The sequence below is a fragment of the Varanus komodoensis genome, unplaced genomic scaffold, assembly GCF_004798865.1.
Source record: "Varanus komodoensis strain SLA01 unplaced genomic scaffold, ASM479886v1 scaffold10, whole genome shotgun sequence".
Lineage (NCBI taxonomy): Eukaryota > Metazoa > Chordata > Lepidosauria > Squamata > Varanidae > Varanus > Varanus komodoensis.
In genome coordinates this window covers 15,029,235-15,044,866 of record NW_025335269.1, presented here as the reverse complement: position 1 = coordinate 15,044,866, position 15,632 = coordinate 15,029,235, and the positions used below count along the sequence as shown (strand labels likewise).

Sequence of the window (15,632 nt, the reverse complement as noted above, 5' to 3'; positions counted from 1 at the left end):
ACAGTGGATGTTAGAATACATGAGTAATTGCAATAGTGTTTGAGTTTAAAGTATTAATTTGTCCAATCTATCTGGATTGTTTTAAGAAGATATTATCAGCCAAGTTGGTAGAATGGAGTGAACAGACAGGTTTGCCAAGGATTGCAAGTAAAACCAGTTTCCAACTAGCCTCATGAAAGACAGCAGGGTACAGTTGGACTGCACTGGTACCTCAGCTCAGGAACTTAATCCGTTCCACGATTATGGTTGCGACCCGAATTGGTTGGGAGCCAAGTCAAATTTCCCCATAAGGTTCAATGTAAATAAGGTTAATCTGTCCTACACCATAACTTTATGTTATACATAGACAGCATATACAAGTTTTAAATAAATACACAATTTTTTTAAACCACAAAAATATGGGCCACGTGCCCAGGCTGTGGGTTAAGCCGCGGCTGCCAAGCAGCCGCCATGCTTCTTTCTCCTGTGGCGGGGATGGGCAGGAGGCACCCACTCGGCTGACTGCAGCCCTGTCCCTCGCCTCAGCCTGCGGAAGGAGGCCCTCTCCTGGCTGGGGGAGCTGCCCTGTGCCCACCTCTCCGGCCTCCCACTCCTGCTCCCCCTCCCCCTCCCAGAGCTGGGCGAGTGCCTGCGAGGGAACCTTTCTCCGGCTTGGAAGCGGGTGATGGGAGGAGCCAGGAAGGCCTTGACTGAGGTGAGCGTGCCCTCATGGCCCTCCCTCATGGTGGGTGGGGAGGTTACTGTTTGGAGTGTTCATGTGGGGAAGTTGGCCACAATCACGATGGTGTTTGTGCAGGAACATGGCTGCGATCATGGTTGTCACCTGATGTGGAGTTCGGGACCTGAGGCAAAATTTTTCCAAATTGGCCATGAACTGAGGCATTTGTGAGCCCAAGGTACCACTGTACTTGGCCAGTATGTTTTTCTGGGAGAGCTGGATAATAAGAATGCCTCAAATTTGCGGTTTTCCTGCCTTGCACTAAACTGTTTTATATTGTTTTTCATATAATGTTACTGAAACTTGGCAGGGATTCACAGGAATGTTCTTAAGTGTTTTCCTTCATTCTTGGCAAGTCATTACATGGTGGTGACTAGTAGATTACTGTTTGTGATAGGTCTCCAGGATGTCCTTCCATTCTCCAGGTTTGCTGCGGGGCAGGATTTTGTGAAGGTTTAACATTCATTTGATCAGAATATACATTTCTGAATATAGAACTCTTGCTCAGAAATTGTTTTAAATAATTGTATTGTAGGATACAATTGTATTCAGCATGCATATACTTCTTATATCACTATCCTTTAAACTTTGAACAAATTGTAACCTCTTGGCTCATTTAATATTACTTGGACATTAGTGTTAACAGGTTTCCCTGTTTTCTTGTAATGCTAGGAAAAGGCAGAAAATAAATTATTGATGGATGTTATTTTAAACGTATTCTCTAATGAGGTAGAGGACCATAGAGTTTATTCATCCAATTCAAATTATGAATGATAAATACTTCTGTCAATATTCTTTTAGCATGACCAGGTCACAGGTTTCTCTAATCATGTTTCAAATTGGTCAATTAGAAGTGACTGAGGGAGGTTCTACCAGGCAATTGTAAATAAATTTGTCATAAATCTTGAAGTTCATGGCAGTTATATTTTTTCACTTTAAATCCATCTGAACCAAGTTAATGGCTTCCTTATGATCACATATATGGGATGGGAGTAGTTGGAACTGGTCTCTCATGTACTAAAATTAGATTAATAGTCATGTTCTGTTGTTGAAAATAGAGCTACTAATTGAATCATTATACTTGCTAAAAGCACCAGTTTTCCAAATTCAGTTGAGAAAAATAGGATGATGCATTATTGTTAGAACAGGTAACCAGCCTGATTTTAATATAAATTGAATGCAGCAGATACAAATAGATCAGTGTTGTATCTTCATGACTGATCAACCTTTGTGTCTCATTTAAATATCAGGTTTAGTGAATGCAAATTTAGCTGTGTAATAAACAACTAAAAACATACATAGTTTTAAGGCTAATATTTGGACTGACAGAACTAATAATACTGTCTTACGTTCAATAGACTTTTTTGTTATTTTGTATAATATTGCTGGGCCTAAAATATAACTGATAAGTATACCTAGTAAAAATAACAGTTAATTAATAGGGCTTTCATTTTCCAGAAGTTGGATAATCTGGTACAATTGTACATTTTTTTCTCTCAGAAGTTAACAGGTGGTATAAAATGGTATAGCATCCACAAAAACATAGTCTTGCTCAAGGACTAACTGTATAATCGCAGTGCAGTTACTCCTGCTCCATAATTAAATTTACCAGACAAAAACATGGTACTAGCTTAGATGTGATAGTTAAAGCCTGCTTAGAATTCTTATATAGGAGTGACTCAGTTTACACTGGGTGACAAATTAGAAGTACATACTGCCTTTGAAGATTAGCACTTGTAGCTGCACAATAAAACTTGGGTTGCAATCATGTTGTAAAAAATTGGCTTCTGCCTTTGCAGAGCCTCCATGAGACGCAGAACATCAAACTATCCAGTTTTGTGAAATGGATCCAGTTAAAAGCAGCAAGAGAGACTACTGAAAACACTGCAACTCTTCCCATGTGCATAATGGAAACATTGAAGGAGATTTGGGAATAGGTCATACTTGAAATGAGAGGACACACTGTTGGAAGGGATTTATGAATTATAGATATGAATTATAGATAATTATAGATATAGGTGCTTGAGTGTGGCTGGGATAAGAATCTTCACAGCTGGAGAGGTACTGGCAATAGTCAGACTTTGCTCAGTTAGAACAATACACTGAAACTGTAGGATTTTAGACTGTAACTTTCCTAGAAGTTTGATTACAGTCTGTGATGTTGTTGGGAAATGTTCCAGATGAACAGTGATTATTTAGAAGATACAAGTGAAAATAGGTTACAGACACTTGTGAAATAATACTAAGTACACATGGCTGGTTTTTTTAATAGTGAAATCAGTGTCATTGGCTTGAGAAAGATATGTCCCTGGAATTCATATTTCTGGCTGTTTAGATTTAGTATAATATAGATTAAATAAACAATATAATCATGATCCAACTAAGGAATATATAACAAGTTAGTTACAACTAACAGCTTGACACCCATGTCAAATCTTCTGTTGATACCTTTAGCATTTTTTTTATTTTGGCAGACTTGCATATGCTAACTTTACGCTGATGTTAAATTATGTCAGCTTAGGCTGAATGATGTGGCTTTTCTGGAAAAAATAGAAATGGAAAATTATCCAATGCTCTCAGAATGAGTTCCACTATTACTTTGTAGTAGTTTCCTGTATATATATTTTTCAGCACCGTTTCTGCAAGTTAAATGTTTCTTCATTCTTAAGAGATGGCTTAATAAAATTTTGGTATTGTATAAGCCCTCTGATATTTCCTTCTCATTAAAGCATATAGAAAGTATTTAAGAAAAACAATGATCTTATAACCTATGAGGAAATGATTGATCAACAAGGATGAATTAAGCCCTGACAGCAACTAAAAGATGAAGGGAAAATATAGAATGAGTCTTCTATTACCAGTTGGTTTCAAGATTGAAAAGAGAAATCCAGTCAGGGAAAGGTACAGGAAGAGACTTGATGGAATTTGAAAAGCTGATTATGCAACACAAAGATCATTTGTTAGGATGATTTTACAAACAGTTACTCCAGTTTGATACTGAAATGCAACAAGCTAAGAAATGTATGAAAATTTGGACACACAACCTTGGAGAAGAAACTTTATGGAAGGAGGACATTAAATTTGCAACCAGTCAAGCACTAGGAGAAGATTGGTATATAAATTTTTTTGGTGTTGCATTACCCTGAAAAATAAAGGGAAAAAATGGACAAGCATTATAATGGAAAACGTAAAGAAGTGGATGGAAATTTCTACCAAGTGTGGTGGACTTGTAGTAAAACTGTGATTTTGAAAGCTGATACATGTGAAAATGCAACCCCCCCAAAAAAACTTAAAATTAACTTTCCTATGAGTGCTAAGAAGATGCTTTTGAATAATATGCCAAAGATGTTCTCAAATACTATGTCAGAGTTATTTAAATGTATGATAACTGCAGCAAGAATGGAAAACAGGCGAATGGAAAACAGGAGAATGTCCAACAATTGAAAATTGGAAAAATAAGTTGGCTGACTGTGCAGTGATGGGAGAACCAACTATAAAAACAGAGGACCGGTTGAAGAATTTAATGATAAATAGAATTTTTACTGTATGCAGTTTAAACAATGCAGAACAAAATGAAGCTTGTGAAATACTGTTGATGATTCATAACTGACTTGAAGTGATTACAAAATTTATTGGATTAGAAAATTATAATGACCGTATTTTTCGCTCTATAAGACGCACCTGACCATAAGACGCACCTAGTTTTTAGAGGAGGGATCCATGGAAAGCTTCCTGATAATCACAGGCACATTCCCCATCACTTCCCCATGGGCTTCATTAAAAGACGGGTTGCCATTTGAAAACACACCGACCTGTGATTAACAGCTCTCATCTGTGCCAGAGGAGGGGGGGCAGAGCAGGGCACGCTGAGCGCGTGCCGGCCAGCTGTGGTGCAACTGGGCCGGCAGCATGCTGGTGGTGGTCTTCCGGGTGGCGCAGTGGTGGCAGGTCTTCCTGGGCGGTGGGGGTGAGCAGTCCGTCTCTCCATGCGGCCGGCAGGTTAAAGCCCGCGGCTCCTCCTCCTCCGCACTGCTCCCCCTGAGCGGCACAGCTCTCACCTTCTCCGGAGGGGGGGGGGGCGGAGCAGGGCGCGCCAAGCGCATGCCGGCCAGGTGGTGCCACGTGGTGCAGGCGGGCCGGCAGCGTCCCGGGCGTCGGGCACACACACATTTGCTCTATAAGACGCACAGACATTTCCCCTTACTTTTGATGGGGAAAAAGTGCGTCTTATAGAGCAAAAAATACTGTATGTTTTTTGCGCGTGCCAACAAAGTACTGATTGACAGAATGGCAGAATGTATATGTTATAATTGTGTGAGATTCCTTGGCATTCTTATTTCTCCTTTACACTTTTCTTTTTTCTGTATTCTTTTAAGAAAACAATTTTAAATTATTTTAAAATTTATTTGTTGCACTGTTGATCCACTTGTGCTCACATGATTTGCCTTTACCAACATTTTTCTTCCTTCATTATTTTTGCTGCAGTGATGCCACTGTTTTTGGCATTAGGTCAAAGTAACCACAAGCATTAGATGACTAACAAATCTTACACAAATATTTCTAACTGAGAAGAAATTCTCTTTTTTCCGAGGAAAATGAAAGAAGCAGCAATCACAGTCTGTTTCAATTTCAGTTTTCCTTCAGTTTTTGTATTGGAGAATGATCTCAGTGTTTGCACTAAATACACCATATATTTTATTTATTTATTTAAAATATCTGTACCCTGCCCTATATGCAAAAGTGTCTCATGTACCTGGTTCAGACTCAGCCAGCAGCCAACTGCATTGCTCACAGGCAGGGGTTATACTTTATTTTTCAATTCCTGTATAGACAGCTGAGTGCTATGCCTTGCCAAGACTTGCCTTAAAAGAACAACTTACAGGCATTCATATCCTGTATTTACCTCAATGAACATGAACGATTGCATACAATAGCCAAGACACCTCTGGAGAAATGCAGACCTCTGTGATGTGGGAAATCTTCCACAGTCAAATACTACATTGGAAAATGTCCCACCCTTCAACACTTTGGGGCCCGTTGAAATCAATATTCTGGATAGAACCCCATGCATGTTGGGCTCATCCTGGGTGTTATATTGGACAGGAGTGTCCATCTCAGAAAAACTAGACAAGTAGAATTGAGGACCTAGGTTGGTTGGATTAGTCATATAGATCATCCTTGGTTAAGGGAATGAGACTGTTAAAATTATTGTCAGGCTGGGTTGCTGTGACATGCAAACCTGTGTGCACTTGAGACCTTTCTGAGCCGTCATACACGGCACTGTGATTTGGTTGTCATGAAGCCAAGTGAAATCACTTCTTCCTATGTGGATCCAGGGATTAATCCATGTTTTCTTTAATATAAAAATATTTGGATTGTGATCCTTAGGTTCACATTACTACATCTTTTTGGGCTAGGTAATAAGAGGTTCTTACAAAATGGTCCAGTCAAGGTAGTGGTTGCAGGTTGTTCTTTGTAGCTGCTAATTTGATTACAAGGGATCTTGCCTACAGCTGTTGGTTTCTTGGGGTCTACAAAGCCAGAGAATCTGAATGTAATGGTGCTTTCTGGTTTTCCTTTGTGTACTTAATATACTGACATAACCCAATATGCTTTCTCAATCTTCAGGGGTGATCTTCTTTGCTAGAAGTCCTCAGTGGTAGCACTAATTGCTTGACTGGTTAATCCCCTACTCCAGCTGTTAAGTAAGCTTTGCACAACTCTCAGTTATTTATAACATAAATAATACTACTTACAGGCAAGTTTATAACCATACTTTCTTGGTTATAAACTTATAACATATAGGATATTAAATGGTTGTTAATGCTGTAACAGGAAAAACCCTAAGGTACTTTTAGTATAGGAAAATTCAAATATGTATTTTTTGTGAGATTTGGAGAAGCAAAGAGGCCTTCTGGTGAGGGAGAAAAAAACCTGTACGGACAGCTTGACATTTTCTTTTGTGTGATAAACTTGAGAGTCTTAGCCATTGTTTGAGGACTGCTGTTTCTTATCAATGTGAGTGCAGCTTCTTCTTATGTTCCTGCCAGTGACTGCATATCTTATTTTACTATGCTTTTTATGATAAAAAGATATGTTAGTCTTCTATGGCCCCATTTTTTATAATAGGGGTGAAAGACATTATTCAGCAGTTAGTTCCTGGCTCTGATTTAATCACAGCAGAACTGCAGAACTAGGGGTTACCAAAATATCTAGGCCAGGGGGAGGGCGCAACTCTCATCAGCCCTACCCAGCTTAGTTAATGATGAGCAACCCTCTTGATGTGTTGCTCTCTCAAACCTGTTGTAATCTGACTCTACTGTTCTATGATTCTGTGATGTTCTTAAGATTTTACATTAAATTTCTGTGAGTATCTTCCATTACCTCAAAAGCAGGTAAATTTAGGTACTGTATTAGAATGCATAGCAAATCAGTAGCAGAATGTATGTTTACAATAACAAACTGTCTGAAGTAAGCATATTACAATAGCAAACTGTCTGAAGTAAGCATATTATTCCGGCCAGTTCTGTTGACTCTGTGTAATCATTCTGCAGATACATGCACACAATTGTTGTTGTTCAGCTGTTCAAGTCCAACTGTAAGTGATCCTATGGGCCAAATCTCGCCACACTTGTAGATTCTGTGCGACCTCTTTCAGCTAAATTATGCTCTGGCCTACATCATCTTTGAAGGAGTCTAACCACTTCGCTCTTTGACAACTGGTTTTCTCTTGCTGCTGAGCATTCCAAGGATGAATCAAAGGTGAATCGATAGGAGTAGAAGATTGAACCTGGCAGATTTGGAATTTGATGGCCGGTGAGATTTCCATTCCCAAAAGTTTCAGAAGAGGGGAGGAAAACATTGGTCACTCAAGCCCTATTCAGGAGTTTTACTTGTGCATTTGTTGAGTGTGTAAGGAGGTCATGCTTCCAGAGTGGTATGTGCAGGGTATTCCTGCTCTCTGGTGTCAGTGCATATGGTACAAACATCTGCACGAAAGCAGCTTTCACACACACAGCTATACACATGAAGGTTTCCTGGAACCCTGCATAATTGGGGTTTCAGATTTATTAAAACCTTTGCATGCTGTAAAGCTTCGGCCCCTGTAGAGGTTTTCGCAGTATGCATCAGTGCCTGAGAAGCAGGGCTACACATCCCCTTTTGGTTCTCTTGTCATGCATTGGAAGAACACATAAGTAGGACTTTGGGTGTCATTCTTTCCTTTTTGTCAATAGAACGTGAACACATTCTTCATAGATGCCATGGCATCTGCCCTTTCTAACTCCAGTGGGTATCCTTTCTCCTCTTTCTAATGAGAAGCTGAGGTAGACATTAAAATTTAAGAGTGTTCTAAAAGAGTAGAGATGCAAAAGGCTGAGCAAATTGTTGTGGGGTGGGGGGAAATTATCTTTGCTAATCAAACCTAACAAGAATTTCAGGGAAACAAAGGGAAAATGACTGAACAGTGAAACATGTTCAAACATGTTGCAGTATTGTTATTAGTACTGTTATAGGTTTGTGGTGGAATTTGACTTTGGCTGGCTAGTAGAAAACAGTCATTTGCTAGCAGATTCATTCAAATTTGGTGGTCCCCTGCTTATCCAAGAACATATGCCAGTTATGAGAAGTCTCTTGTACTAGGTAATTCTTATGTTTAGAAAGGTTATTCTGGGCTCATTGTTTATATCGTAATGATTATATCCCTCACAGCTACGTCAGTCTAGATGTAGCCCTTAACTATTTTCCATTGCATTCAATTGATTTTCTTTGGAAGCCATTAAGTTTAGTGTCACTGCCCTGAAATAATCAGTGTCATTCTTTCAGTGTGTAACAGCCAAATTGTAGAACCCTAACGTGTTGCTGTTTTTTGAAGTGATATTACTTATAGTAGGTATTATGCCAGATAACTCTGAGTGAGGCATGCATGTTCAAAATTAAAATCTTAAAGTATTAACAATTCATACTGGTTAGAATTCCTTTCTCCCTGAATCTTTCTGCTGATATTGAGGTCTGAGCAGATCTGTCCACAGTAAGATATTGCACTGTAAGGTGTTTCCTGAGACTCCTATCTCCTAACTTTCTTTGGGTTGCTCCAGTGCAACAGGCTGTTGCATCTCTAACTTACATACTGTTCTATTAAAACTAAAGTGTCTGTGCTTCTGAAGTGATTAATATACTGAACAGTACAAACAGGTATGCTATATTATTTATACACACACACTCACAAGAGGACTGTGCTGCCTGTCCATTCTATTTTGTTGTAAGCCTGCCGGAGAGCATTACAGCTAATAGGGACCTATATACATTGAGTAAAATAAATAATAAAATAAATTCCAGAGCAGCTTTTAAGGAGGTGCAGAGGAGACTGAACTAGGAAGAAAGGGCTGGGAATGTTTTCTCGTATAGCTGTTTGTCTTTGTACTCATACTTTCTGAATCCAACTCTGTTCATTTTACTTTGATGCCCTTTTAAAGTTATATGTCTCATAAGTATTACTTGATTTTCATGCAATATTTTTATATTTCCCAAAGTGCCTACTTTATGGCTTCAAAATTTCCTAACATTATAAGGCAGTGATCATGGGGCACCCAGTATTCATTGTCTATACATCATTCCATTTTCCTGTTCATTTATCTTGTGTTGCTAGAAATCTGCTAGAAATCTATTAGTAGCATGCCATTTTAAGTGTGTGTATGTGTCTGGGGGTGATGACACAATGACCAAGCAAATGCTTTATATCAAAAACCATGCCACTCCAACCCATTGTAAAATTAATGGGTTGAATCCAGATTTAGTCATACTAATAGATCCTTTGAAAACAGTAGGAATTAAATTAGTAATGGTTAACTGATTTCAGTGCATCTCCTGTAAGTATGACTAAACCTGGTTTCAGTCTGAATTGTGGCAACTCTCTTAATTTTTCACAAAGCAAATTCTTGTTCTGTTTCGGATGCTGACTTGGTTTGTGTTCTTAGCATTCCAGTAAATTAATGTTTTAAGTATTTGGTTATTCGTTTTAGATATTTCGATCAATAGTTGATTAATCAAATAATTAACCTAAGGTGGCCAAGTTGAAGGGAAGCAAAACTAATAGGATGAAAAGAATAATGTACATGCTCCTTCCAGTAATGCTGCTAAATGGTTACTCTTCCACTCCAGTTCTAGAGCAGTCTGCATCTGATTGCTTAGGCTCCCCAGTCAATAGCAGGGTTTTTAGTCAGTTGGTGGATGCATGGAGTTTAGAAAGCCTCTCCATTCATCTGAAGAACTGATAATTGCTTTCTGAATTAAACCAGTGTATTCTAGATCAGCAATATGTTGGCATATGGTTTCATAAGTATCAGAAAGTAATGGATATTTGTATTTTGTATGGGACAGGATAAAAATGCCTCAAACACATACATACATGCTTCATTGGTCAATAATGTTCTTTAATTTCAAAGATTAAAATTGTCCTGTTCTCTGCAGGAGTATTAAGCATTCCTATTGTTGTGTTCATAAACCTCTTAGAGAGTAAAAGTATTTTTCTGGCAATTCCACTAAAACATGTGAAGTCATCCACTTATTTGTGTTTCAAACAATTAAGAAGAATTAAAGCTATGCTGTATTTCTCTATACAAAGAAAGATGTCTGATTGTTTCTATCTTGATTAGAAAAATCTTTCTGCTATATTAGGACCTCATGTAGTAAGATTACTTTTATTCTCCTGATTTCAAACAGTAACTTGATAATGTTGATAATGCTCAGCAGCAGGCAATAACAACAAAACATTTAGCAGTACTTTTTGCCAGGATTCTTTTTTATATATTACAATTCTTTTAAGTATGACCCTAGCAGAGTGCTACTCCTGGAAAAGATCAGTGCAGTTAGATCTCTAATAAATAAATTAATCTCTGGCTTATCCTGTTGTTAGTAGATTAACTGCCAATGTAAGCTGACACCCATACTCTGATGTTTCTGCAGCAATCTGCCAGTATTTGTATTGCATTCATATTGACTGAAAGTGTTAGTTGTCATTGACTGACGGTCCTTAGCTTAGCTATTAATAATTAAAACAGTTCTAAATATGTGATTGTTTACCAACAGACGGGACAAGGTTTTAGTGTGCTAAAGACCCCATTGCATTTGTCATAGCAGTGTTCCGATTACTATCACCATTGTGGGATGGAAGATTGTGGTGAACAAAGTGGTATAACAATTAGAGTAGAACTAGAGTTAAACTTGGATTCCCAAGAATAACCCAAGGAGGTCCAAGTAACTTTGTTTATAATCTTTCGGCATTGGGCTTATTATGTCAGCCACCTTGACTTCCCTGAAAGGGAAAAAAGGTTGAACACAAATGAGATAGATAAATGATGTTTAATTCCAATAGGCTCACTGTGTAGGCTTTTCAGAATGCTTCAAGCATGTACTCTCCTCGCCACCATTTGTGAAGCTTCCTTTATGCCTCACTGTGTGTAAAACCCACATGCTGAAGCAGTGTTCCACTATGCAAAAGGCCTGTGCCCATGCACAGAGCAGCCATTGAACTAGAACATCTTTAATAAAAATTTCCAGTTTCCTTCTGAACTGGGCAACCATGGATTTCAACTTCAGAACATCTGTCTTCAGGCTCTGGTTTGAGATCCTGATTTGCTTTAAAGTGACAACCATAGTTTCTAATTTCAGAACCATCAGAAAATTATGTTTAAATTGGATTCTTGGTTTCATTGCAGCTTGTGTTGATAGAGGAAAAGGTTGAGTGGGTGCTTGATTTTTTTTATCATGGAAACCTGGATTAAAATGGGATATGGCTTGATATATGTCTTTGTGCTTCACTGTGTCTTATAGAACATGTGATTTTATTTATAAACTTTGGTTTAGAGAGTGTGTAATGCAGTTATGTTATAATATAATATATAACAGTGATCATTCTGTAATAATTCTAATTGTATTAATATTCATTTTTATAGGTGAATCTGGATTGGGGAAATCTACGCTAATCAACTCATTATTCCTGACAGACCTGTATTCTCCAGAGTATCCAGGACCTTCACATAGAATTAAAAAGACTGTACAGGTTTGTATGGACAATATAGGTTCTGTTATGTTCTAATATACACTAGACTGCAAATGTAAAAGTATTTTCAGGAGGCTAATATTTTGTTCTTCTTCATGGTCTCTGTGCATCACACATATGGGCTCTGCGCATGTGTGGAGCTGTTTTGGAAATTTTCCACAGCTGATTAAGTATTCAATGGGAGCCCAGTGCCCGTGTGTGTGTGCACGCGTGGGCACGCATGCATGCACATATGTAGTGTTACTACTGCTTCTTAGCTTAAAATAATTGCTCAGCACAGCTGAAGAATAAGTGTCTTCAAAACACCTGTTTAATCATTGGTGGTTGCTGTTGGCTTAACTATTATATATAAATAGTCTGAAGCTTTAGTCTTTAAAATAACCTCAATTTAGGTCTATTTGTATGTTTGTCTTTTTTCTTCCAGACATTTGTTTTTCCTGTGAGCTTCCACACTGTTTGATCCCAGACCCTCCAGGCTTTAGTCCTTTCAAAATGATGTGTCTGCATGATACTTTTACAACCCTGTATCCAACAGTGTGCAAGTAGTTCTCAGGTTGTGTTACAGAAAACACCCATTGTACCTATTCCAACAAGGGATTTATTTAAAACTGTTAAACAAAATGGGTGCCCTAATCGAGGAACAGGTTTTTGTTTATATATCTGTAACTTTAGTACCCTACATTTCAATCCAATAGGTTCTTAGAATAGCTTAGACTTAAAATAATATTTTTAAAAACACTAAACAGTAAAACAAAGTAACCCGGCATATGAAATGAACATATAGCACCCACAAATCCATCTGAAATGCTCTGGGAAAACATAGCTGACTTTACCCAGATGTAAAAGGATGTAAAATTAGTGCTAGATAAACTCTGTAGTCTAGAGTGAGGACTCAAAACTCAAGTGATTGACTCATGTAAGAGAAGGGGAAGGTAACAGCACTGGTGAATGATCTGGAGCAATTGTCCATTAGGTAGCATAAAATAATAGCAAATCCATAGTTGTGTGTTTAATGTGGCATAGTCCTCCATATTGGCTATTACTTCAAAATGCAATCAGTAGATGAAATTATTATTGATGTTCTTCCATACTCTTGAAAAGGTTTACTCTGAATACTTGACCGCTTACTATGTCTGTTTGACAGTTCTTTATTTCAGTCTCCTGTTTTAATTTTCCTCTTCTGTTATCCTCGCTGCTATGAAAAAGATTTAAGGTATACTATATAATAACAAAGGGGATGCAGGTGGTGCTGTGGTTTAAACTGCTGTGCTGCTGTGCTGGTTGATAGAAAGGTCACCTGTTCAAATCTGCACAATGGGGTGAGTTCCTGCTGCTCCATCCCAGCTCCTGCCAACCTTGCACTTTGAAAGCATACAAATGCAAGTAGATAAAAAGGTACCACTTTGGTGGGAAGGTAACAGCATTCTGTGCTCTGGTGTTTAGTCATGCTGGCCACATAACCATGGAGACTGTCTGTGGACAAGCACTGGCTTCCTCGGCTAGGAAACAGATGAGCACAGCCCCTGAGAGTCAGACATGACTGGACTTTAATGTCATGGGGAAACCTTTACCTTTTTATATAATAACAAAGAGACATACACTTTAAACCATACTTATTAAATGGGTCTAGAGGAAGCAGTTTGAAACTGCAGCTATTTCTATTTGTTCTACATCAGTACTTGAAAAAAAATGCACAGCCAGGCTTCTGGGGACGGTGTTCAGGTGATAGTCCTCAGAAAACTTCAACCCTGGAATAGTTCAAAAGGACTTTGTTTCCCATAGCACTATCCCATCTGTTTCTTCCAGTGGGTGGAGCAGAAGGAAGGAAGCACCTTCCCTAAGAACTATATGGAGGGCAGACAAGCAACATCGAAAGCAGCTTACCCAGCACTGGCCCCCTTGGACTTAGTTTGTCAAGAAGGCACCAAAGAAGTGATATTTTAATGCAAGGCCTGTATATTTGTGCACAGACTGTGTGCACAGTCCAGGAGTGAGGATTAAAAGTGATTATTCCTGCAAACTGCTCAGGTCATGCACTAGATCAGGGCCCTTTAAAAATAAAATGCTGAAATCCTGAAACATGCTAGCTCATTGTGTTAGCTGAGTTGTTTAGTCGTGTGATAACTATTACCAGTGTTTTATATATTCTCAAGTGGAGTTGTGGACAACACTGCCATGATCCCTGACCATGCTGGTAGAAGCAGATCAGATGTAGTCCAAAACAGCTGGAGGCACCAGTTTGTCTTGGTGTTCCAATGCATAGGCCTTTTCTAACTTTTCCTAATTAAAATGGTAAAAATATAGTATGGATGAATGCTACAACCTAAATGTAGAGAAGATGAATGGTTCTTTTGATGTTTTTTTTTACCCTTTCAAAAAGAGTGTAGTGCAGTGTACTGATTAATGTATTGAAGTAGAATCTGGATGTTCCAGGTTTTATTCTCTGGATTACTGCAATGCACTATATGTGGGGCTGCCTTTGAAAAATGTCCAGAAACTTCAGCTGATCCAAAACAGGGAAGCAAGATTGTTAATGGGAAGTGGCCTACCATAACATATTACTCCAGTCTTCTTGCAGCTGCCAGTTGAAGTTGGGGCCCAATTCAAAGCGTTAATATTAACATTCAAAGTCCTAAATGGCTTGGGGTCATGTTATCTGAAGGAACTCCTTGTCCCATGTATACCTTTTTGTTGTTGTTGTTGTTAGTTGTGAAGTCTTGTCCGACCCATCGCGACCCCATGGACAACATTCCTCCAGGCCTTCCTGTCCTCCACCATCCCCGGAGTCCACTTAAGCTCACTCCAGCTGCTTCAGTGACTCCATCTAGCCACCTCATTCTCTGCTGTCCCCTTCTTCTTTTGCCATCTATTGTTCCCAGCATTAGGCTCTTCTCCAGGAAGTCCTTCCTTCTCATTAGGTGGCCAAAGTATTTGAGTTTCATCTTCTGGAAGTATCTGGCCTTCTAAAGAGCAGTCAGGGTTGATCTCTTCTAGGACTGACCGGTTTGATCACCTTGCGGTCCAGGGAACTCGCAGGAGTCTCCTCCAGCACCACAATTCAAAGGCCTCACTCCTTTGGCGCTCAGCCTTCCTTATGGTCCAGTTTTCACAGCCATACATTGCAACTGGGAAAACCATAGCCTTGACTATACGCACTTTTGTTGGCAGGGTGATGTCTCTGCTTTTTAGTATGCTGTCTAGATTTGCCATAGCTTTCCTCCCCAGGAGCAAGCGTCTTTTAATTTTGTGGCTGCAGTCCCCATCTGCAGTGATCTTGGAGCCCAGGAAAATAAAATCTGTCACTACCTCCATTTCTTCCCCATCTATTTGCCAGGAAGTGAGAGAACCGGATAACATGATCTTAGTTTTCTTAATGTTAAGTTTCAAGCCAACTTTTGCATTCTCCTCCTTCAACCGCATCAAGAGGCTCTTTAGTTCCTCTTCACTTTCTGCCATTAGAGTGGTATCATCTGCATATCTGCGGTTGTTGATATTTCTCCCAGCAATCTTAATTCCAACTGGTGATTCATCTAGCCTCACCTTTCTCATGACGTGCTCTTCATATAAGTTAAATAGGCAGGGCAACAGTATACAGCCTTGCCGAACTCCTTTCTCAATTTTGAACCAATCAGTGATTCCGTGTCCAGTTCTCACTGTTGCTTCTTGACCCGCATATAGGTTTCTCAAGAGACAATTAAGATGGTCTGGTACTCCCATCTCTTTAAGAACTTGCCACAATTTGTTGTGATCCACACAATCAAAGGCTTTAGCATAGTCAATGAAGCAGAAGCAGATGTTTTTCTGGAACTCCCTAGCTTTCTCCATGATCCAGCGTACGTTGGTAATTTGATCTCT

General features: G+C 39.0%; 1 protein-coding gene across 3 annotated transcripts in view; it reads left to right on the top strand.

The window, feature by feature from the left end:
• Positions 1–15,632, top strand: part of SEPTIN7 (septin 7) — an 87,810-nt gene that overhangs the window by 25,463 nt on the left and 46,715 nt on the right. For all 3 annotated transcript variants that reach the window (XM_044454540.1, XM_044454549.1, XM_044454556.1), the window contains exon 4: positions 11,671–11,777. In XM_044454540.1, the coding sequence (XP_044310475.1) occupies positions 11,671–11,777 (107 nt within the window). The remainder of the gene's footprint in view (positions 1–11,670; positions 11,778–15,632) is intronic.